Source organism: Solanum stenotomum, chromosome 12, assembly GCF_019186545.1.
Source record: "Solanum stenotomum isolate F172 chromosome 12, ASM1918654v1, whole genome shotgun sequence".
Taxonomy (NCBI): domain Eukaryota; kingdom Viridiplantae; phylum Streptophyta; class Magnoliopsida; order Solanales; family Solanaceae; genus Solanum; species Solanum stenotomum.
In genome coordinates, this window is record NC_064293.1 from 29,291,203 (window position 1) to 29,314,466 (window position 23,264).

General features: G+C 34.5%; 2 protein-coding genes, 1 long non-coding RNA gene and 1 pseudogene across 3 annotated transcripts; 3 read left to right on the forward strand and 1 right to left on the reverse strand.

Annotated features, from left to right (window-relative positions):
* The first annotated feature begins 560 nt into the window (after nucleotides 1-560).
* LOC125847294 (uncharacterized) lies at nucleotides 561-1,714 on the forward strand. The gene is made up of 2 exons (XM_049526944.1): nucleotides 561-986; nucleotides 1,082-1,714. Exons 1-2 carry the CDS (start codon nucleotides 582-584, stop codon nucleotides 1,712-1,714), a joined length of 1,038 nt encoding a protein of 345 aa, XP_049382901.1. The 5' UTR covers nucleotides 561-581.
* A 289-nt stretch (nucleotides 1,715-2,003) lies between these two features.
* Nucleotides 2,004-2,714, forward strand: LOC125847295 (uncharacterized; annotated as a pseudogene).
* An 8,609-nt stretch (nucleotides 2,715-11,323) lies between these two features.
* Nucleotides 11,324-15,582, reverse strand: LOC125848639 (uncharacterized). Its single transcript, XR_007444540.1, has 3 exons — nucleotides 15,302-15,582; nucleotides 13,318-13,446; nucleotides 11,324-11,579 (listed from the first exon to the last, which is right to left on the reverse strand). It is a non-coding gene; the product is annotated as an uncharacterized LOC125848639 (long non-coding RNA).
* A 4,506-nt stretch (nucleotides 15,583-20,088) lies between these two features.
* Nucleotides 20,089-21,533, forward strand: LOC125848139 (uncharacterized). Its single transcript, XM_049527948.1, has one exon. The coding sequence runs from the start codon at nucleotides 20,229-20,231 to the stop codon at nucleotides 21,048-21,050; it is 822 nt and encodes a 273-aa protein (XP_049383905.1). The 5' UTR covers nucleotides 20,089-20,228; the 3' UTR covers nucleotides 21,051-21,533.
* Nucleotides 21,534-23,264: the final 1,731 nt, after the last annotated feature.

Genomic DNA, 23,264 nt, shown 5'->3' on the forward strand with positions numbered 1-23,264 from the left:
AGATAGCTGGAGATGAGCCCTACTTTGATTCAGATGAAGTTGTTAGTTTTGAAATAGATACTGATGAAGATGTTAATGAGGAAGATGAGGTTGAACAACCTATAAGAAGACAAAGAAAAGCAAGAAGAGCAAAAAGAAATAAAAAGAAAGTTGTATTTGATCCTACCTGTCAGTTAATAGTTTGGGAGACTGGTCTTGCTTTTGAAAATGTTAAGCAATTTAGAGAAGCTATTACTAGATATGCAGTTCAAGAACATGTTGAATTAGATAAATATGTTAATGATGCAACTAGAGTGAGGGTAAAATGTACAGCTGGTTGTCCATGGTTGTTGTTTGGAAGTATTGATTCAAGAACAAGAGATTTTGTGGTGAAGAATTATAATCCAGTACATAAATGCAATGGCACAACCAAAAATAAATTGGTGAATTCAAAGTACTTATCAGAAAGGTACAAGGACAGAATTATTTCTGAGCCCGACATTAGAGTTTTTCAGTTTCAAATTTTAGTAAAGAAAGAGTTGAATGTGTATATAGGGAGGACTGTAGCAAGGAAAGCTAGAAACATTGTGTTGAAACAAATTATGGGTGATCATGTGGAGGAGTTTAAAAGAATTTTAGATTATAGAGATGAGCTCTTAAAGACTAATCCAGGCAGCACATGTGTGGTGAGACTTAGTGAAGAAACTTTTGAAGGTGACAGAAAAATGTTTCAATCATTTTACATATGCTTTGATGCTTTAAAGAAGGCATTCAAAGCTGGAGCTAGAAGATGTATAGGATTTGATGGTTGCTTCTTGAAAGGTGTTTCTAGAGGTCAATTACTTGTGGCTGTTTGTAAGGATGGGAACAACCAAATGCTACCACTAGCATGGGCAGTTGTTGAGGTTGAAAACACATTCACTTGGAAATGGTTTATCAAGCTTGTAAGACATGATCTTGAGCTAGGAGATGGAACAGAATTGACAACCATTACTGATATGCAGAAGGTATTTTTGTTTTCTTTTTTATTTATTCATTTATTTTCTTTTTAATTTATTCATTAAGTTAGATCTCATGTTATTCTAAATGTTGTTGTTTAAAGGGTCTTGACAAAGCTATTCAAGATCTTCTGCCAAATGCAGAACAAAGAATGTGTGCAAGACATGTTCTAGCCAACTGGTCTAAGAATTGGAAAGGCATTGAAAGAAGAAATTGTTTTTGGAGATGTGCCAAATCTACATATGAACAAGAATTGAAAAGAAATTTGGATCATATGGAGAAGTTAGGCACTGGAATATGTGATGACTTATTGTGGTACAATATAGAGAGGTGGTCTAAATTATACTTTAAGTTTTTCAGCTGTTGTGATAGTGTTGACAACAACATGGCTGAAAGCTTTAATTCATGGATTTTGGGGCCAAAACACAAAACTATCATCACAATGCTTGAAGAAATAAGGATCAAAGTGATGAGAAGAATAGGACAATTGAGGGAGTTCTGTGATACTTGGATAACAAACATATCTCCAATGGCCCTAAAGGTATTGACTGAGAACACAACAAAGTCAATGAAGTGTAACCTTGAATGGAATGGTGAATATGGTTTTGAGGTTAAAGACAGTTGGGATAACACATTTGCTATGAATCTAGGCAATCAAACATGTACTTGTAGATCTTGGATGCTAAGAGGTATACCTTGTTGTCATGTTATAGCTGCACTTCATTTTAGAAAATAGGAGCCCATTAACTATGTTGCACATTGGTATAGCAAGGAGACTTATCTCAAGGTCTATAGTCACTACATTCAACCAGTTACTAACATGAAAATGTGGCCACAGTCGGCCAACCCTTCTGTTATTCCACCTGTTATAAAAACACTACCAGGAAGGCCTAGAAAGTGTAGGAGAAAGGAGCAGAATGAAAACAAAACAGGAAAATTGTCCAAGAGAGGTGTTGAGATGACCTGCAGTCTTTGTCATGCAAAGGGACATAATAAGAGGGGTTGTCATTTGAATAATCAAGCTAATGCAGGCAGAGGAAGAGGAATGGGGAAAGGATGTGAGCCTAGTTCAACAAGGTCAAGTGTTGGTTCTTCTAGAGCACCAACTGAATCACAATCAAGCACAAAGAGAGGAAGAGGTCGACCAAGAGGTTCTACAAAACAGGTAATGTTTATAGTAATTCATTTAGTTGTTAATTTACATCTTAATCAGTCTAATATTTTTGTTGATCAACTTATGTTATATGCTAGTGCTACTGGAAGGGGAAGAGGAACTGCAACTGGTAATGGAACAGGGATTGGTGTTGCTGCTGATAGTTCTGGTGCCACTGGAAGGGGAAGAGGAACTGGAACTGATTTAGCTGGAAAGGGAAGAAGAACTAGTGTAGTTGCTACTGCTACTGATGTTCCTAGTGCTACTGGAAGAGGGAAGAGGCCAAGAATGGTTGGAATGGGGATACTACATACACAGAGTGGTTTTACAATCCACAATGTAAGTTGTCTTAATTATTTACACACTTCTTAATTTTAACTTATGAAGCATCTAAGACAACATATTTTTGTGAATCTAGCCTGGAATGCCTATGAACTCTTCAGTAGTGACTGGAAATCTCGAGCATCATAAACCAAGATCAGGCTTAAAATGGAAAGGAAAGGCTGCTGTAACTCAACAAGGTCTTCAAGAGATGAGAGAAAACAAAAGAATGAGAACAAGGTCCAATGCTGCTGAAGTTTGATATGGAGACTGCTTTAGTTTGATATTTTAGCTGTTTTTGGAACAATTATGCAGCTGTGACTGCATTAGTTTGATCTGTTTGTTTTTGAAACAATTATGTTGCAATTGTGACTGCATAGTTTGATCTATGTTTGTTTTTGAAACAATTATGCAGTTGTGACTGCATTAGTTTGAAATTTTAGTTGTCTCTTTTTGAAACAATTATGCAGCTAGTTTTGCATTACTTTTATGTGTACAATTATGCAATTGTGACTGCAATTTAGCGAATGCAGCTGTAAATAAAGCACAAACAAATACACAAACCACCAAATTACATTAAGAGAATAAGCAAACTCATTACAAAAGAGTTTTGCACCTAATTGGTTACAACATAAACAGTGCTACACTACACCAACATTGGATCTCACTACATCAACAACTTAAGGTAACTTCATTGAGCATTTCTTCATATTTATCACCCAGAACCAATAGCTTATAGCTATAACCATAACGCAACAACAAGCTACAGCAAAAAAGAGCACATTCTGCCATGTTCTTCTCCATTTATTCTGCATCACTTTCATCTTCTCAACCTCTTCTTGCAACATTTTCAATTTCATACCTAGACCATCATCATCTTGTTTGAAATCTCCTGGCTTGTCAACTTCTTCAGTAACCTCAATCAATTCAAATGCAGTGCCTGAGGTTTGAGAGGATTCTACTATATTCTCAAGCTCACCCAATTTCTGTATTAGTTTAGGAATCACAAATTTCGACCTTGAATCAATATTTTCTTTATCCTTCCAACACCAAAAGTTGCAAGATCTAGGACTCTTCAATAATGAAAAAGGATGAAGGAATTAGTGGTTAATCAAATTCTTAATCGGCTAAAAAAATTTAAACAAAAATGATCTTTACCCCATAATAAGGACATGACCAATATCTTCTTCCGGGGTTATTTGAAGTCCAAGATGTTTTCAAACGCACCACAAGTCCATGATTACAATAAACTTTTTTCTTCGTAGTATAATCATCTTCTTCCATACAAAGATTTGTCAAATTAATTGATCGCATTGTGTGCTACAATTTTGTGCAAGAATTAACGAATATCTGGAAAAAACAGAAAATAAGAAAAAGGGAGGAAAGAAAAATCAAAATAATAGATGAAGAAGAGTAGGTTTGAATCTTACATTTTGAAGAACACTTCCTTCAAAGATTCAACTTTTAGGTTTGAATCTTACATTTTGAAGAACAATTCCTTTAAACATTCAACTTTTAGGTTTGAAGAGCTAAGATTTGAGAAAAATAATGAATTAAGTCGCCATTTTTTGGATGATTGGGTTGGTTAGGGAGAAGAGGTATTTAGGGTTCTTCAAAAGTGAAGATTGTTCTTCAAATGGGTAATGGGTCGGATATTACCGTTGGAGGGGTAAATTTAATTTTTAAAAAATGTTAAAAGATGACTAACGCGCCGTTCTAAGCTGTAACAACACGCGCACAAGGTTGGTGTTCGGAGGGTTGAAAATAATTCACATAAAAGATGTTAAGGGGGGTATATAAACACCCATGTAGTTTAAGTACTAAAGTAAGTTTTCGTGCCAAGTTCAGGGTTTTTTTTATGTATTTTCCCTTTTTTTTATTGTTATCTAAATTAAAATTTTTGATGAAGTATTATGATCTTATGTATAAAAGAAAATCAATGATGGATCTATTTGCAACAAATTTTAAAGTGACAGAAAATAAATTGCAATCACAATAAAATAAGAAGAAACATAACTTTATTGATAAATATGCGGGTAAAATTCTGTTCCTCCCTTGAATCTACTCTCCTAAGATTTATTCATGATTCGAGGGCCGTTAGTGGCGTATTTCTAGAACTAGGATGATTTAGATTTGATCTCTATATGAATCTTTCATGACTTTTGTAGAATATTCGAGATCTTGATCTTTAAAATTACCAAAGAGTTTATGGGATGTTTTGAGATGCCTTTTAATAGAATTTAGTACCCTTTATATAGGTATAACTAGGGTTTAGGGTTGAGTAACCTCCAAGAATTCTAATTGAAACTGAACACACCTTCCAGAGTCCCAATTCGAATTGAACACGTCCTGTACAGTCCGCAAAATTTCAATGTCTACAAATACCCCCGCTTCAAGGCTTGTCAGAGTGTAGACTCGATGAAACTCAAAGACGAGGCTTGAAGTACTCATTCTTCCACCTTACCAGCTTCAGACTTTCAGATTTGATTTAAGAGAGGAAAGGCAGATTTGGTCCCATTGGGCGTGCCAATTTGTTTGCCACAAATTTAAACATATGGAAAATAAATAAACCACACAAATAAAATATGAAGAAACATAACTTTATTGCTAAATATTCAGGTACAATTATGTTCCTCGCTTGATTCTACTCTGCTAAGATTTATCCATGATTCGAGGGCCGTTAGTGGCGTATTTCTCGAACTAGGATTATTTAGATTTGACCTATATGAATACTCCATCAATTTGCGGAATATTCAAGATCTTGATCTTTAAAATTACCCAAGAGTTTATGAGATATTTTGAGATGTCTTTTCAGGGAATTTAGTACCCTTCATATAAGCATAAACTAGGGTTTAGGGTTGAGTAGCCTCCAAATATTCTAATTGAAACTGAACACACAATCTAGAGTCCCAATTCGAATTGAACACATCTTGTACAATCTGCAAAATTTCAATGTCTACAGGATCATAATATTTTTACTAGGAAAATAATTTATTTTTAAAAGATAAGAACAATTTATTTATTAGAAAAAAAAAACATTTTTAAGCTAAAGTAATAATAAAGATATTTTAAAACCAAATTATAAACAAATGACATTTTATTCTATTTCATATATTTTAAGATATTTTGATCATTTTCTATTGATAATAAGCTAAATAATAGGCACATAAGACGTGCCAGCAAATGGAAAATGAGAGCAAGAATGGGTGAGCAAAATTGCACAAAACACCATGTAAACTAATACAACTCTCTGATATTTTATAGTTATAGCATTTAGTTTTAATTTATTTATTTAACATGGAAGGACTCCACAAATAGATAAACCCAACAATTTAAATGAATGAACGTATGCAAATTAAAGAAATTTCCTCTTATCGCTAAATGACATAACTAAATAATGTCATCAAACTTTTGCAATGAAACGATCTAGATATACATAGATGCATAGGTAGGGTAGTAAAATCAAACTCAATTCACTAAATTTGTCTAATTCGTTTAAGTTTGGACAAGTTATTAATCTCCCTATTCATTAGCTCAATTCATTTCAACCCATCAAAATTGGGTTGATATATGACTCGAATTAGCTCATGAGAAATCTTGTCAAAATATTTTTAAAAACTCTATTTTTTAAAATTTGATATGTTATATATATATATATATATATGGGTTCCTATATATATCCATAATAAAGAGAATAATAATTTTATTAGGTATGAAAATAGTTTAAAAGAAATAGTAAAACAATTAAGTTTAATAAAAAAATAAATTGGAATGGATCTTGACCCGATATATAACTCATTATTTGACCCGTGTTAACCAATACAAATTTAGATTAGATTAGATTGGCTCAAATTTTGACCCAACCCACTTTGTACAAACTAAATATTGCAGTTTCAATAAACGAGCTAGCAATTTCTTACCAATGATGATAGTAGGAATAAACAAAATATACACCTCTACTCAATAGATGTTGTAGTTGAATATTTGTTCTTTCTATTCTCTATTAATATAGGTCCAAAAGAACAATTTTTATTTTGTTTTTAAAAATAAATTTTCCAAATATTTACTATGTACAATAGAACTTCTCAAATATTTTTAACGACTTGCCGTGAAAGGATTTGTTTGGACTATTAAGGTTTGAAGATGTGTTGTGATTCTAAGGTTTTGTCTCGTGCAAGTCGTTATAGTGGGAGACATATAGCAAGCAGCTTAAATTAATTTCAGTTATAGTGACAAATTCTGCAACAACACGCCGCTATAGCAAGATTGAACCGCTATGGTGGGGTAAGTCGTAAAAAATGCAGAAAACTTTTCAAGATAGCTCATAATCAACCAAGAACGTTTTGGGGAAGTGTAGAGGCGACCTAGAGCAATTTTCATTCGTTTTCCATCGAAATCATTGGTAAAGTTCAGTAAATTACTCCCCCAAGTTAGAAATTTGATTTTTAAGTCTTTGAATCTATGGTGATCACTTTAGGGGAGGATTCAAGTTGGTATAAAGGAAAAGTCTTGGTTTGGATAGAATTATCATGAAATTAGTCTGAGATTCATAATCCAGATATATTTAAGCCATTTAGGTCTGATTATGTGTTATGTTAATTAATTGTAGACCAAGAACAAGTTTGGTATTATAACAAGGGACCACTAGAGATTGGACATACATATAATATTTCTTCTAAAAAAACTGATTCTTATATATATATATATATATATATATAAGTTTGGAAAATAGTTGCAAGATCCAAATCGAAAGCCCTTCTTTTATTGTTGTTCCTCCCAGATACATGACTTACATGCCTGACTTGTGAGAGGCTCAAGTTCAATAGAGCATTTCAGGCTCGATTCGAGGAAGGTGATTATTATTTGATTACCATTTATGTAATATGTGCTTATTAATTGGTGCATTAGTTTCACCTATATAACATATGGCTAGGGAAAATGAAAGAAATATAATCTGACATGTCATATTGTTATTAATTACATGCGATAATGTACTTACTTGGTGTACAAATGTGATTTGTATTTATTATGCTTATAGATGTATGATTGTTGGTTGACTCAAATATCACGGCTGATACATGATATTTCTTGGTCAGCTCGGGTACCATGCATGATACATACTAATTGTCATGACTTGGGAGTACCCCCTAGACGTAACATGGCGTACTTTGCCCCGAAGGGGTCTCATACAACCCCTTAGCATAATCATAGTCATAAGATCACAGGAAAAGAGAGTGGAATTTAAAACTTTTCTTTACAATCGAAGTCTTTTATAAAAAATGATAGAGTCTATACACTATGTCTCAAACCATCTAATTACTTAGAATAAAACTCTTGAATACATCTTAGGGACACGACCCTTACAAAATTTTGAAACATAAAAGAAAGACATAAAGGACATATGGTCAAGCCCTCGAATACAATGAGAACTCACCAATCTTCTTCTTCTTGATCTACCATGGTCCTAGTTATGAGGATGAAATCCAATATCTCCAAAGCCTACACTTGTAGAAAATGTAGAAAGATGGGGTTAGCACAAAACGTACCAAGTATGGAAGCCATGCAATAAAACCATTAAAACATGCATAAAAGGGACATTTCATTTGAAACCATGCTATATGCCATTTTGAACATCATCCTTGAGATAGTTAGAGAATGCATCTTATAAAGCAACTCACATACAATTCATCATAGCATAAGAAATATCATCATATTACATAGTCTCCCACACGAGCATAGTACATATCCCAATCTTCACAAGACATAGTTCAAACACATAGTCACATACCAAGATCATCTCATCTTAATAGAACTACCACATAAGCAACCCTAAGTTATACTTGTGCAATGCATAGGTAGGATCCCATAATCTTATCTACACTAAGTACCACTCTTAGGTCACCATTAACATACATATCTTACTTTACCTTATTCATAGCAAACATACATAAGTAAGAAGACATTCATGTTCATACCTTGTAACAAGTGAAGTCAGCCTTAACATCCATACTTACCTTTCATACATAATTCATAAGTCATCATAACATAAGAGAACCCACACCATAACCCCTACATAGCTCTACTTGTGCAATGTATAAGTGAAGTCCCATACCCCCACTCACACTAAGTAAAGCTCATTAAGAAGTCATAAGCATAGTCCATATTCATATTCATAATTTATACAAAGAATACATTCAACTCATAATCATCATATCATAAAAGAGACATACCATGCCCACTCTCAAAGTCTACTTGTGCAATGTACTAATGAAGTCCCATACCCCCATTCATACAAAGTAGAACCTCTTGAGGAACCATAGAACATGCCCATGTTCTTATCATAATTCATATTCTTATCATTTAGGGAGATTTAGCCTTAACCTACATAGACCATGTGAGCTACATGGAATCCGGTGTCTTACCCCCACACCAAAAGAGGTGCGTACTTGCCTAAGGTAGAACTAACATAATAGCTTATAGGTGGATCCACTAGCTATATACCTATGTGGGCACATAGTTATGGGGTAAGGAGATTGCTACTACAAATCTGGACTTTCTAACGTAGAAGGTTTCCATCTCATGAGATAACATACAATAGGAAGCCGGACTTTCTAACGTAAAAGCTTCCATCTCACTTTCATACCGTCTCGGTGCTAAGCATAATTCCCTTTAAAGGTCATATTGAGTCTTTACTTAAGTTCATGGTCATAAGAGAATGCACTAGGCACTTCAAGGGTGGCCTAAACTATGAAAAAGTGTTGCCTTTGATAAAAGGCCACACTTTTTGACATTAAGCCACGCTTTTTCAAGGGTGGTGGAAAGAAGCGTAACCTTAGAGTTTAGGCAACCTTATCAGCTATGCTTAAAAGCGTAGCCTAAAAGGCAAAAGGTCACGCTTTGATGTACCTTATATAGCAACATTTCTGTCTCATACAATTACACCTTCAAGCGTGGCCTTTGCTTCCTTATTGGCTACGATTTTAAAGTGTTGCATTTTCTATCTAATGTATGACAACACTTTGAAGTGTAGTCTTTGCCCATGTCCATACCACAATTTACAGTCCTATGGCTACACTTTTAAGTGTGGTAATATTATTTTGGCTATAGAATATTTATATGCCATAATTTCTAATTAAAAAACACCAATATTGTTTGGCAATAAATAATCTCAAGCATTAAATTAGCTAATAAGTAATTCAAATATATAGATTTGCAATGAACTTCAAAAGATAGTATGTCTTGTGTACATACACACACTTATAAAGCAATATTCTAAATATGTTTACACAATAGTTCAAAAAGTACTCTTACAATAGTTAAATATGTTCTAGCAATGAATATATTTCACAAAATCAAATATAATGTATTCAAACTTTTACAATAGTTCAAAAACTCTACATCATCCACTTCAATGGGATCAAATTGACTTACGGCGACCCTTCAAATTTGATCACCTCCATTTCCCTACACAAATCAGATTGCAGCAGTTATAGAACAGGCAAGAAGTTCTAGATTGCAGAAGTTATAGATCAATAAATCAGATTGAAGATTGCAGCAATTATAGAGAACAACAAATCTGCAGATTGTAGCATGTAGTTCCAGATTGCAAAATGCAGATTTTTTTAGTTCAGGCAGCACAGTGTATTCTAGCAGATTGCAGATTTTTTGAGTTCAGATTGCAGCACTGTGTATAAATTAATTTTGAGTTCAGGCAACACTGTGTATTCTAGCAGATTGCAGATTCAGTGTATTTAACTGATAAATTGATGTTTGATCCATCCATCCGTTCTTAAGATTACAAGCTCACACCAAGTTGCAGGTCAGTGAACGAATGGAAATCACATATTCTAAGGACTAAAACATGGAAATCACATGGATGTGCTTTCAGTTTTGACTAAAACATGGAAATCGCATATTCAAGGACTAAAACATGGAAATCACATATATCCTTTTACCATCACATTACAAATCAAAATTTAACAGTGAAAAATTTTCAGAATTTTGTACTCTACAAAATTCAGATATATACACACACATGCATATAAACAAACACACATATATATAATCAATTTAGACACATAACATATCTTGAGCTAAGAACCATTCATGCATTCTAAGTCAATATAGTACTTATATATAAGAGCTAAGAACCATTCATGTTTTCATGTTCTGATTCCTCATAAACAAAATCAGCTCTTACAAAGGTTTAAACACGATCAGTGCTTGTATTCTCGCAAAACAGAGGCAAATTCTCTTTAAAGCTGACTTTGAATGCAAGCAGTGATCATGTTTAAGCCTTCTGATACTGCTTGAACTCCAATTCTCAAGGTGGAAAAAGGGGAAGATGACACACCTAATACTCGCAAAATATAGTCACAATAACACAAGATCAATGCCAACTCCAAGTACACTTCAGGCCAAAGAACAGGTGCAACAACAGAAAAATCCAAAGACACTAACAACTTTGTAAATACGTTCCAAATTTACAAAAAAATAGAAACATGATGATTCAGGTGCCTACTCACATTGATCAAACTACTCCAAATCTCCAGAAAAAGGCTAATAAGGACATAGTCCCTGAACCAGCTCCCTACACTATTATCCAATCGTTTGTTGCTCGACTAAGACAAAATCAGGCTAAAAACGATATCCCTATTGACCCTGCGACTCCTATTATCACTACCAAGCAAGGACTACCAGCTGGAGCCACAACTACACACAAATCAACAACTATAATGATCTTGTTGTGCAGGATCAAACCAACAGTCAACAAAAATAACTAGGCAAAGTTGAGGAAAATACAGTTGAGAGGTTCCAGAAGAGAGAAAAGTACAATTTAAACTTACGCATGTTGATCTGTGCTCCCTTGGTTTCCATAAACAATGTTCTATTGATTCACCTGTGAATGGAAAAAAATAGTATAATATTATCACTTTAAAATCTCATAGATGTAATATCCAACGTCAAAGTTAGAAAGAGTTAGATAAAACACTTTAAAATTTGTGTTATTCACATATTCAAATATAAGACTTGGGGTCTTCGACTGCTGATCTCTGACAATATCGAGTAACTTCAAAATATTAGGTCCACCACAAAGATTCTGCAGTATCTTAATCTCACGCTTGATCTGCAGTAAGCGACAATAACAGATAAGTACCTGTAATAAATAAAAGAGCATGATTCAAAGTGCCAACAAAAAGGCAAATGCACATATAACTTGCATATATATGATGGTCCATCACTCATAAGTAATCAAGAGTTACTACAGTAACTTAACACAACAGAAAAGTTAAGAGCTACACATGAAAAAACTCATTTGGCTAAAGAATGAAAGATAAAGAAAGTCAAAACCTAGAGATATCTGATTGAACTTGAAGAATATCAATAATACATTACGTAGCTCAGAAACATAGAACTACGAAATCACAAACCCTTTTTAAAACTTGAACATTATAAGAAACTGCTCAGGATCATAGACACAATGACTACCCAATTTGAAGAACATCAACAAGGCTTTTATACGTTTAACAACTTTGGTAGAAAAAAAACAAAAAAATATTTATGCATTTAGTAATATGACATCAAGGATACTGCAACTTTACTACATAATGTGGTAAATTAAGCTCCAGAAGGTGCAAGTAGCACACATTGAGGCTAAAATGAGAGGTCGCTTGAGATTGTTTGGGCATGTCGTCAACCTTAAGAGGCGCTAATCCCTGGGGTGAAATCATGGTGAGTGGAGACCTAAAATAACATTGAAGGAAGTTCTCTTGAAAGATTTATAAGGTCTTGGAATTCCTATAGTCAACCCCAACTTGTTTGGGATTGAGGTGTAGTTGTGTGTTGTGGTATATTAATGTCTAATTAGAATATCATCGACTGATATTGTTGTTAGTTCTGGTTTTGTTCATCTTAGAAAATGAGGTTTTACGAGTTTTTGTTAAGATCTTTGATGCTTCTCTTATCCAGTTGGATCAATTTCTTCTTCTTTTTTACAATGGTACTGAGGCTAGCTTGTGTGCACCTTGATAATTCCAAGGGTATCTCCTACCTCCCACTAGCACAGAAATCAAATAACGAAGAAAATAAATTGTTGTCTCCTACACTTTCTGTATTAAGCCAAACTTACTTCACATATGGAACAAAACAGAAACTAAAACCTGTAAACCAAAATAAAACACGAGAAGAGATTAATCCTTTAACTACTTGTATTCAACATCTATTACGGTGTAAAAGACTAAAAGAGGGTGCCTTTCCAAAGCTAAGCAGAAACATGTGACTGAGTGATGATAATACTTCTAGATGTAAGTGGTGGATGATGTAAATCATGTCGAGTAAAAAGGGATGTCTCTAAGAAGATATTACCTAATTAGTTCGCGCAACTACAAGGAAGAAAAGTTAAGTCTGCAGTAAGTTCACGAAAGCTAACTTAGGGAAAGGACTACGGCTTTGAGAAGCAACTAAAAGATCTACCTGCATGCAGAAAAAGAACCCTCAAAATTTATTTCTAATTATTCCAGTGCACCTTCTGTTTGGTTTACAAGTTTGAGTGGTAGACCACATCTTTAAAAACTCATTCATGCCTTTCTTTCTCATATAAGTTGATTCCAACATCTTAAGTGAGTACTATATTTCATTATATACCAAAAAAAGAGTCTACTCTAGTTTACACTCATATAACGCACAAGCAAATGAAATGTTCTCATCCCTCAAACTGCAATAGAAGTCGTCCAACAATAAAAACTCAGGACCTCACAATGAAAAACCTTAAATTTCTAAAAAGCATCAATTTCAAGAATATATAGAAGCTATTAACTATCATTGAATACGGTCATATAAAAAAGCAAAGAAGGAAACCAACCAACCTTTTTCTTCTTCACTGGCTTAAGGATTTTGATGATGCATTTTCATTATTAGTAGTGTGAATTCCCTCAAACACCTCGCTATACTTCCCTCTCCCAACTTTCCTTGCCACCTCGTAATCATCCTTCTCCCTATACAACCAATCAACAAATAGAGAAAACATCAATTCCGTCTAAACAGCCTTGAAAAAACATATAATAAACAAACCATGTAGGAAATGGCTTGCGCCAAATTCCTTGTTTTTTAAAAGAACTAAATGTCAGCCCAGGAAATGTTGAGGAGAGGAATCTGATACCATGATAGTTAATGACACACAAGAGACAGAATAAAAAATGCAGTTACAACAAATTCATGAGGTTGAACCTGTCAATATTCAGCTTTCAATTTCTCAAGAAGATATCAAGACAGAAGCATTACACATGATTATTATAGTTGAGTAATACACACGGGGTGGTCGAAGGGTTTGAAAAAGAAACCATAGAATTGTTGATGAAGAATAATGAGAGGAAGTCACAACTAGATAAGAAGGGTCCTGGTAAACCAATTTCTACCCCCAAAGTGCAGAGGAATTGGAAAAACCGAGTTGAAAAACCTAAAATCCAGCTTGAATGAAGAAGTGGAAGGAAGTAGAGGGAGGATATGATAAGATGTTTTAGGTACATATACACAATTTTTATTTTTAGAAAAAGGTGCATCCACAAAGTTATAACTATTGTGATGATTAATAGATATGAACTGGTAATTAGACTTATAAATTCGAAAGTCAAGTACCTTCTCACTGGGAGAAAGTTCATTTTTTGGATTAATGGTAGTACTACACAAAACAAAGAAGGTTCTAGTGGGTTTTTGGTTCAACAACAGAAGTAGCACACAGTAGAATATCTCTTCGATGTATGTGGCGAATTCAAATGTTAGCTAGTTAACAAAGTTTTGCATTTAAGCGGAGGAGGACAGAGGAAGAGCCATTATCCACTAAGTTTTGGAGCTGGAAACAACAGATTTCTTAATTAACAAAAAATAACAATCACCACAGTTGGAAGTTTGTTCTTTACTTACTACAAAGCACAGGGATTTACAACACCTTTTAGGATTCAATACAAAGCCAGATTTAGGCGTTGAATTTGGTGGAAATATTGATGATTTATATCTTGGGGAATGTTAAAGCGTAGATAGGCCGGAACAATGAATAACAAGAAGGTAGTCACGTAATTCTGAAGAGCAGGAAAAGATAAACTGTAAGAATCAGAACTAGATCCCACACGAACTATACCATGACGTTAGAAAGTTAACAATTGCAGGGTACAATTCAAAAGCGTAGTTGCTGGAGAAGTGATGTCCAATGATCATAAAACACTAAAATGATATACACCTGCTTTTACTTTAGCTTACAGCCTTCCAGAACTATACTCTCTCTCACACACACATGTTCTGCTTGCTAGGTGCAAGAGCAATCATTGCAGAAGGGTAAAATGTATCAGGAAATCCTCACAAAAGACTATAAAAACTAAAGAACCTTGATAAAATAGGAAAAAGAAAAAAGAACAATAAGAACTTGAAACTAATTGGCAAAGTTCCTTTTGAGGAAAAAAGATGATATCTTTTTGTCATACGTTAGCAAATTAACCAACTTTATACCAAACAATAAAGCAAATTAGGCGCGAGTATATACATTATGCTTCAGAAACAATTCAGAAAGGACACATCTTTGAGACACAAATTACACTACAAGTAAGATAGTTCACGCATGCATACCCACACAAGATACTACCTTTTCTACTATCTGCAGATTTTGCATAGTAACTATACTCAGGAATCAGGATAACCTAATAGCAAGAGTAAAACATGTAGTGCTGGATATTCTAAGGCAGGATAATCATATCGAATTGAGAGTCACAAACATACGAAAAGTTATATTTCTTCATAAAGCTTAGGATTGTGCAAAATACTAAGACATAAATGTATGAAATGTGAAGAAAAGATAAATACCTTTTGATGGCGAAACTGCAATCCTTGTACAACTTCTGCATAGAATCTGACAATATATGCATATGACAGAACCTCGTAAGCGCCATTGCCTTCGACTTACAGCCATGAACCCCACACGTATTACTGATGACCACATTCTCGTTGTTCTCTCCAATTCGTAGAGTACCATCCTTATTACTCTTATCCTCATCTTCCTGAAAAACACTCATTCCAAACATCCGACAATACTCTCTATGGTTGAGCTTTACTTACTCCATTAACGACCAGTAACAACCTCTGTATACACGTTGAAATTACAACCATGAATCCCACAGGGCAAAGAATCAACTGATGTAGGTAATAGAACTACGAGCAATACTTCCAAAAATTAAAAAAAATCGCATCAGCAAAGACAAGAATATCAAAACCCTAAAGCTAAATATGTAACCACGCCGCAAGCAATAAACTCAGAAACCATAAATTTTGACTTTTAAAGATAATTTTTTTACCTGATAAACTCTATTCCAACAAAATTCTTTCAATGTAATGAAGATTTAAGAAATCGTCTTCTTCACTGAAGCGTTTGTTCTGTTATTGAAGAAAAAAATAAAAAAATCATCAGGTTTTGAATGTCTGGGATGAACAATGAAATTTTGAAACCATTCTACAATTTGCTTTGACTAAAATTTGTAGTTTATGCATTGATGAAGGAATACCTACAAAAATTTGTAGTTTTGCTTTGTCAAAATTTTCAGATTTGGAGCTTCAATGAGCTGAGATGAGCCGAGCGTTCTTTCTTCATGAAATTGGGAATTTCATCAATGAGCTGAGAGCTGAGCGTTTTTTCTTCAAAAAATTTCAGATTTGGACCTTGGAATTTTATGTTTTATGACTTATTTTATTCCCAAATAAAAATGTTAGCGGGCACTGGAAAATGTTGGAGGGATTATATTATTTTAGTGAAAAGCTTAAGGTCACCCTTGTAATGTGTTGTTTTTACAATTATAAAAATAGCATACTTTAAAAGTGTGGCCATATATGTAAATACTTATTGCCAATTATATCATAATGTAACAATACTTATAAAGTGTAGCCTATACCATTAAAGAGTACGCTATACAAGTGTTGCCAATATTATCGAAGCCAAAAGTCAAAAATTTGGGCTACGCTTTAAAAGTGTGGCCAAAAATATTTTAGGCAACACTTTACAAGCGTTGTCTAGATTTAGTGTACCCATAAGCCTAAAATGTTGTAGTGATTCATTAAGTGAGAATGTCCTTTCACTTTAGAATCATCAACATGTGAGTAAACCTTTCACATTGTATTCGTAATGTTCATGAGAATGACCTTTCATTTAACACAACAATACTATCATACTCATAACATATCATACATAGTCATATCATATCGTACATAGCCATATATATGTTGAGTTAGGAAAGAAGGGTCTTCCATCAATACCACAATATACACAATAACTAACACCTCCACCTTTCAAGTGGATCATCATGGTCGTGTACATTTCATGCATAATAGTATGTAAAGGTGCATATGAGAACTAGCCTTTCAATTGACACCACAAATACCTCATAATCGTATTTATGCATGAAGTGTGTGTATAATTGTCCTTCCATTAATATAACAACAACATTATCACAATGGACACATTATACTCAAAATGTTTATAGACATGCATATAATATAATAATCATACATACACCTCATATCTTGCATTCAAGGGTCATATTGAGTTAACACAAGCATTCAATACATGAAACATAGATATAGTCATAACCCAAGTACAACATTCATCCTATGCATAAACTCATATACTCATATTAGAGGTCATGTAGATGAAGTCTTCTCACAATAGGGCCATACACAATTCAACATACATAATGACTTCCTTCTTGGAGCCTTAACACCTTTAGCTTATTAGCTCTTTACCTTTAAGCCCTAGGAGCCCTCTTCATATAACAAGCCGTGCTCTCAAGCAATGCCTCACATGATTATTAAGTAATCCTAGTTCTTAAGGTAACCTAACCACATGCCTCATCCTTGATCAATTATAATCATATAAGAACATATAACCTCAATCCCAACACTACACAAACATGCTCATTCATATAATCCCTAATCAAGTTAGTTCATGTCTACAAGCTTTACTTATAAGCAATTCATGTCTAGGTGATCTAATCTAAGGCAATTCATCAAGAAGTTCACCATTCTTAGAAGGTTACATCTAAACCCAAAATTTGCCTTTTTCATGACATAGCCCTAGGCCTCATCGATTCACCTTAGAATCATAGGTTAATCAAATATACTTGTAAAATCAAACTTAGATCATGCAATTACATCATAATTAACTCACATCCAATCAATTGAATCAACTTGCAAAACCATCTCATAATGTAAAGAATGACAATAGCTAGGATTGAGGGTCTTATGGATTCTTGAAGAATTTGAGTTAAAATCATATAAAATAAGTCTTATATTCATAAACAAACATAATTCACCCTTTAAAAGTGACTTTGAAAGGAATTTGTGGAGTTGAGTTGAAACCACAACTAATTAAGTTAAAAGCTTTTAAAAGGGATCCGTGGGTGATAGCTTCCCAAGGATGAAAAACTCCCATACCTTAGACATAGAATCCCATCAAATTCATATGAAGAATCCTCCATCTCCACGCCCTAGCTTGATCCCTTCTCTTGGTCTTCAGTGGAGTTTCTAGAGAGAAGATTTTTGGAGGGGCAAGTAGTTGGGTTTTGATTTGGGGTCTTGGGATATAATGAATTAATGACTTAGTTTAGGGTCTTATTAGCTTATATAGGTGATTAATTTACTAACTAACCGACCTACCTTAACCCCTAATTAATTACCAAACATCTAACTAAAACTAAAAATCTTAAAAACTGGCAGCACCTACGCCCCTCCACTTACAGACCGTAGGTGAAGCTATTGGATGTCAATCACCTCCGTGGTTTGCACCTGAGGCTTAGCTTTGCAGGCCTTGACCTACGCCCATGACCTACGGGGCGTGAAGCAATCTACTGGCCGTAGATGGTCATCGGTAGGTCACCTATTTGACTATTTTTTGTGAACTTAGGCAACCTTAGGGTTTAGGCTTTAGGGTCCCCTCAAGGACCCTTGGTTGGTCTTTGAGGGGTCGTACCTTGACGTCTAACCCCTAAACACCTCAACCCAGGCTCGGTACATCATTTTACAACCTCAAAACCTCATGACAACTCAAAGACACATAAGTTAGGCTCTAGTTTCACCTATTCGTTTCCATCAGACTCTAGCTTGGGCTTACTAGTTTTCCAGGTTATTACACTAATAGTTGGCTCGGGTACCACGCCTAATAAGGAATATTCATATATATAGTTGGCTCGAGTACCATGTCGGTACATTCTAACGGTTGACTAAGGTACCACGCCTGATACATTGATTGTTTGTATGTGTGGGTTTCGTGAATGAACCAGACTGATTTGTTGTATTGTTGTTTGTCATGTTGTCACATTTGTTATCTATTTTACTAAGTTGTGGTTGTTTTTCATATTTCGTATATTTGGAGCCGATAGATGATTCTATTAGTACACTTGTAATTTTGTGTACTGATGTTGTACTTGCTCTTTTGTTGTTGAGTATAAAGTATAGTCTGACGGTTGCTTTGCAATCTAATTCTGACATTCGCATTTCCTGAATTCAACGGTGAGTTGCTTCTTTTGGGATGCTATGGATTTCTCTTCTCTCTCTGGTCCATTTCCAGACTTAAGATTGCTTTGTTCGAGGTGGAATCCTCTTTTCTAGACTAGAGAGATGTTTTGGTACACGGCTTTCAGTTTTTAAGGGGGTTATTCGCGAGTGATTGGCAACAATGACTTTTTTTTTATGAAATTTGTTTGAAATTTTTGAAAACAATTTCCTTATGTTGTTAAACGTTTTGCATGATATTAGATAGTGGTTCTTCCACCATAGGGGTTTAGGGTGAGTGTCTCTCATGACGAGTTGGATCGTGATATTTTGCATAATTGAGTTCATCGCTAAAGTAGACTCTTAAAACTTCCTTTAAACGTAAAATCATAATTTTACTTTAGAAAATGAAAAACTTGAACCCCATTAAATTCACCTTCCAACATATGATTTCATTTTCCCCTTGATTCATGATGCTTGTAGTTGAACGAAACCCTCATATGTCGGGATCAGTAAAAAGAAGTTGTTTATGCTTAATACGTTCAATTTGATCGGTATCTGTCTCAATTCGATTTCTTATTCGAGTATTTTCTTCGGCAAATTGTCCAATCCCTATATATTTTTTAATTCAATTGTAAATATTATGCCAGTCATACATCTATTCCTTTCTCACCCTTTTAGTAGAAATGGGCCATTTCAAATAGGTTTAGAGCTCCGGCCCAAAATACGATTAATCCAGCATGGGTTACGTAAACCCTAGTAAGTTACCATATACATAGTCCACATCGTTTTCATTACATTGCATTTTCAAGATAAAATCCTTTTTATTGAGCAATCGCCTAAGATAAAATCCTCTTTATTGAGCGGTCGCCTCCACTCGCTGACAAACATCTTGATGTGTGCGTCTCTTTTGTTAGAGTGACTTGTGTTTCTTAAAAAAATGTTATACTTACACAATTTCTTTTAGTTCTTAAACAGAAAGAATTTGGAAAAATTCAATTGGCTGAAGTAAATTTCTAGATTTGCAGATTTATCGACCTCAAGTTCGTACAAGGTAAACGTCTCTCTCCTGTTTTTTAATTAAATAATGTAAAAAATAAAAACAATGTACTATTAGATTTCCTAGCGTACTGGTTTGCAGTTTATTACTTTCGGCAATTTAACGGCACGAGTTCGAGCCCCCACTCTGCCTCTAAAACTTTCCAATGAACATCTAGGGTTTTTGTTTCAGGACTCTCGAAGCAGAGCCGCCCACATGAGTTCAAAATCAAATCGCAACCGTCCTCTGGCGGCAAAGGTGATTCCTCCTCCGTCCACGCCGTTATCGGAATCCGATTACGCCTTCACCATAACCAGAACAGCAGTAGCGCAGATCTGCAGTTCAATCGGATTCACAGCGGCAGAAGCTCCTGTTCTCGGAATCCTAACAGACATCGCCGTCAGGTACCTGAGAACAATCGCTAAGTCCGCCGCGGATTCAGCCAACTCAGCATCCCGTACCCAGGCAAATCTCGTCGACACAATCGCCGCCGTGGATGAGCTGAGCTCCGTGAGTGGATTCCCCGGAGCATGGAGAGCTACCGGTTGCTTTCTCAACTCCGGCGCGGTGAAGAAACTCGATACATTTACGGAGGATTCCAAGGAAATTCCATTCGCAAAACCGTTACCTAGGAAAATATTTTCAGTAGGAAGCAGAAAAGGTATGAGAAATGTAGGTAGTAGTAAGATTGAGTACATTGGAGGAGAGAAGAAGCATATTCCGACATGGCTACCAGTAATGCCGGTGATTGAGAATCACGAGAAGGAAACTGTTGAGAAGAGAAGAAGGGAACTTTGGGGATATTGTGCTAAAACTGAGGAACCAGAGAGGGAGAAGAAAGAGGAGAAAAAAACTGATAGTGGGGAAAAGGAAAGTAAAGGACTTGAATTGCCATTGAAGAGAGGGAAAGTGAGGTTCAAGATTGGTGGTGGTGGTGGGGTGTTAGGTGTGTGTAGAAGTGGTGGAATAGGTAAGAGAGTTTTGTGTGAGAATTGGAATTTTGATGATGAAAACTCATCAAAACAAGAGCAGCTTTGATGAGGTAATACAACAACAATAGTGATTTCGAGAGTAGAATATATGCAGGATTATATCATAGAGAGATTATGTCCAAAAGAAACTCGGCTCGACTTGATGAGGTAATAGAGAGGAACAAAATGAGATGATGATAAGAGTATGAAGAAAGAAGCGGAGTTGCTAACTATACTTGACTGTATTTTTTTTGGTTTTGAAGTTAGCAGGAATTGAACCCTTGACGTGTTGTTCGATAAAACAAAATTTTCTCCCCCTATTTGTAGACCATCTTCACTCCGGACTAAAATGGAGAGTGCAGCATCTATATTGATTATATTCTATGTAAAAGTGGTCATGAATTTCACTAGTTAATGTAACAAACAGAAACTCATTTCAGATTTTCAGTTTAAAGATGTTCATTTACTTTTATTTATCTGAATGGAGTGAGATTAGTTATGTTTTACTTAATTATGAGCTGATTTTATCCAATTAGGGGTTGTTTTGAAGGTGAATTATGCAGACATTAAGACATTAAATTTTGTATAAATAATGCTATGTTTAAGCGACTAGTTAGAGTGTAAGTTATTTACATATAAAATTAATATAATGAGAAGTCGGTGTTTGTTCAAACTTTTGCGGTAGTCCATTCATTGCTTGTGTTGAATGAAAGCGAATAAAAATGCACTTTTCTTTAGTGCAGAGCCGAGTTCATGATTGTGGATTGTCCGTGTTTGTTCATACCGACTTCTGTGGTAGCTCAACCATAGCTTATTCTGGATGAAAGTGAATACAAATGCACCTTTCTTTAGTGCAGAGCTGAGTTCATGATTGTGGATTGTCAGTGTTTGTTCATACTGGCTTTTGCGGTAGCTCAGTCGTTGCTTGTTTTGAATGAAAGTGAATGCAAATGCACCTTTCTTTAGTGCAGAGCCAAGTTCATGATTGTGGATTGTGAATGTTTATTTCATATTGGCTTCTACGGTAGCACAATCTTTGCGTCTTCTGAATGAAAGTGAATACAAATGTATCTTTCATTATTGCATAGTCTATGATTGTGGATTCACACAAATTTACTTTTGATTTGAAACTTAGAAATTCGCATAACTACTATTTGTATAAGTTATGAGAATTTATAGTTATTCTATGCAGAATATAAAGTGGAATAACTAAATCTTGCATAAAATAATTAAATTTCCTCATAATTAATCTATGCATTACTAAGAGCATCTCCAACCCTACATTCTATTTTACTCTTCAAATATAGAGTTTTCTATTTTATCAGACAACCAACTCCAACCCAATTCTCTATTTTACTCTCCAAAAAGTATATTTTCCTCTCTCCTCAATATTATATTTTTATTTTTATTTCATTCTTATTTTCTTATTTCATAATATAAATCCTTTATTTTTTTCCCCAAATAATTACTTTATATAACTAGTTTTTCAACACGTGTGTTGCACGTGATTACCAATTCAGAAAATATATGGCATAGTAAATAATATTGCTTATTTAAGCGAAGATTTGAATAATAAGTTTTGCACAAAATAATATTGCAGATTCTATTGTGAATGTTCTTTTTTTCCTTGAACATCAAAAAAATAAATCATGACAATTATCTAACTCTTAAGAAGTCTAATAATTTTGGAAATGGTTATTCGAAGCATATATCTACATCACAAGAGAAATTGTTAACAAAAACAAATGTATTTAAACTACATCATGTTAATTTCATATTTTGAAACATTACATATTAATGTATATATTAAGTAAAAAAAATATTATTATATCATCAAAATTATTTTCCTCAAGTACTCGTGGTTATGGAGTATACCTTCTTAGGATAGAACGATTTACTTCATCAGAATAGTGGTACCTCATATTTCGCTAAACTTCAAACTCACTCAACGACAATAAATCACACGAAATTTTTTAAAATGCAAGAAGAAGAAGAGCAGAAGATTAAAAAAAATTATGTTTGAATAATGAGAGGAATGCCCTTTATTTATAGTCAACAAAGGGTAGTATGAAAAAGTGTTTTTTGTGTCTTATATGAAAAGTCATGACATTTCCGAGAAGTCACAACCCTTTGGAAAAGTCACAACTTATTGAAAAAGTCATGACTCATCGAAAAATCACAACCCTTTGAAAAAAGTCTTAACTTATCGAAAAAGTCACAACTCTTTGGAAAAGTCACAACTCATCGAAAAATCACAACCCTTTGAAAAAAGTCGGAACTT

Bases quoted from the DNA above. Each gene is read 5' to 3' on its own strand.
- LOC125848139 (XM_049527948.1), top strand. From the start codon at position 20,229: ATGAGTTCAAAATCAAATCGCAACCGTCCTCTGGCGGCAAAGGTGATT.
- LOC125847294 (XM_049526944.1), top strand. From the start codon at position 582: ATGGGTGATCATGTGGAGGAGTTTAAAAGAATTTTAGATTATAGAGAT. The intron at 987-1,081 runs GTATTTTTGTTT...TGTTGTTTAAAG, and splicing joins CCATTACTGATATGCAGAAG to GGTCTTGACAAAGCTATTCA.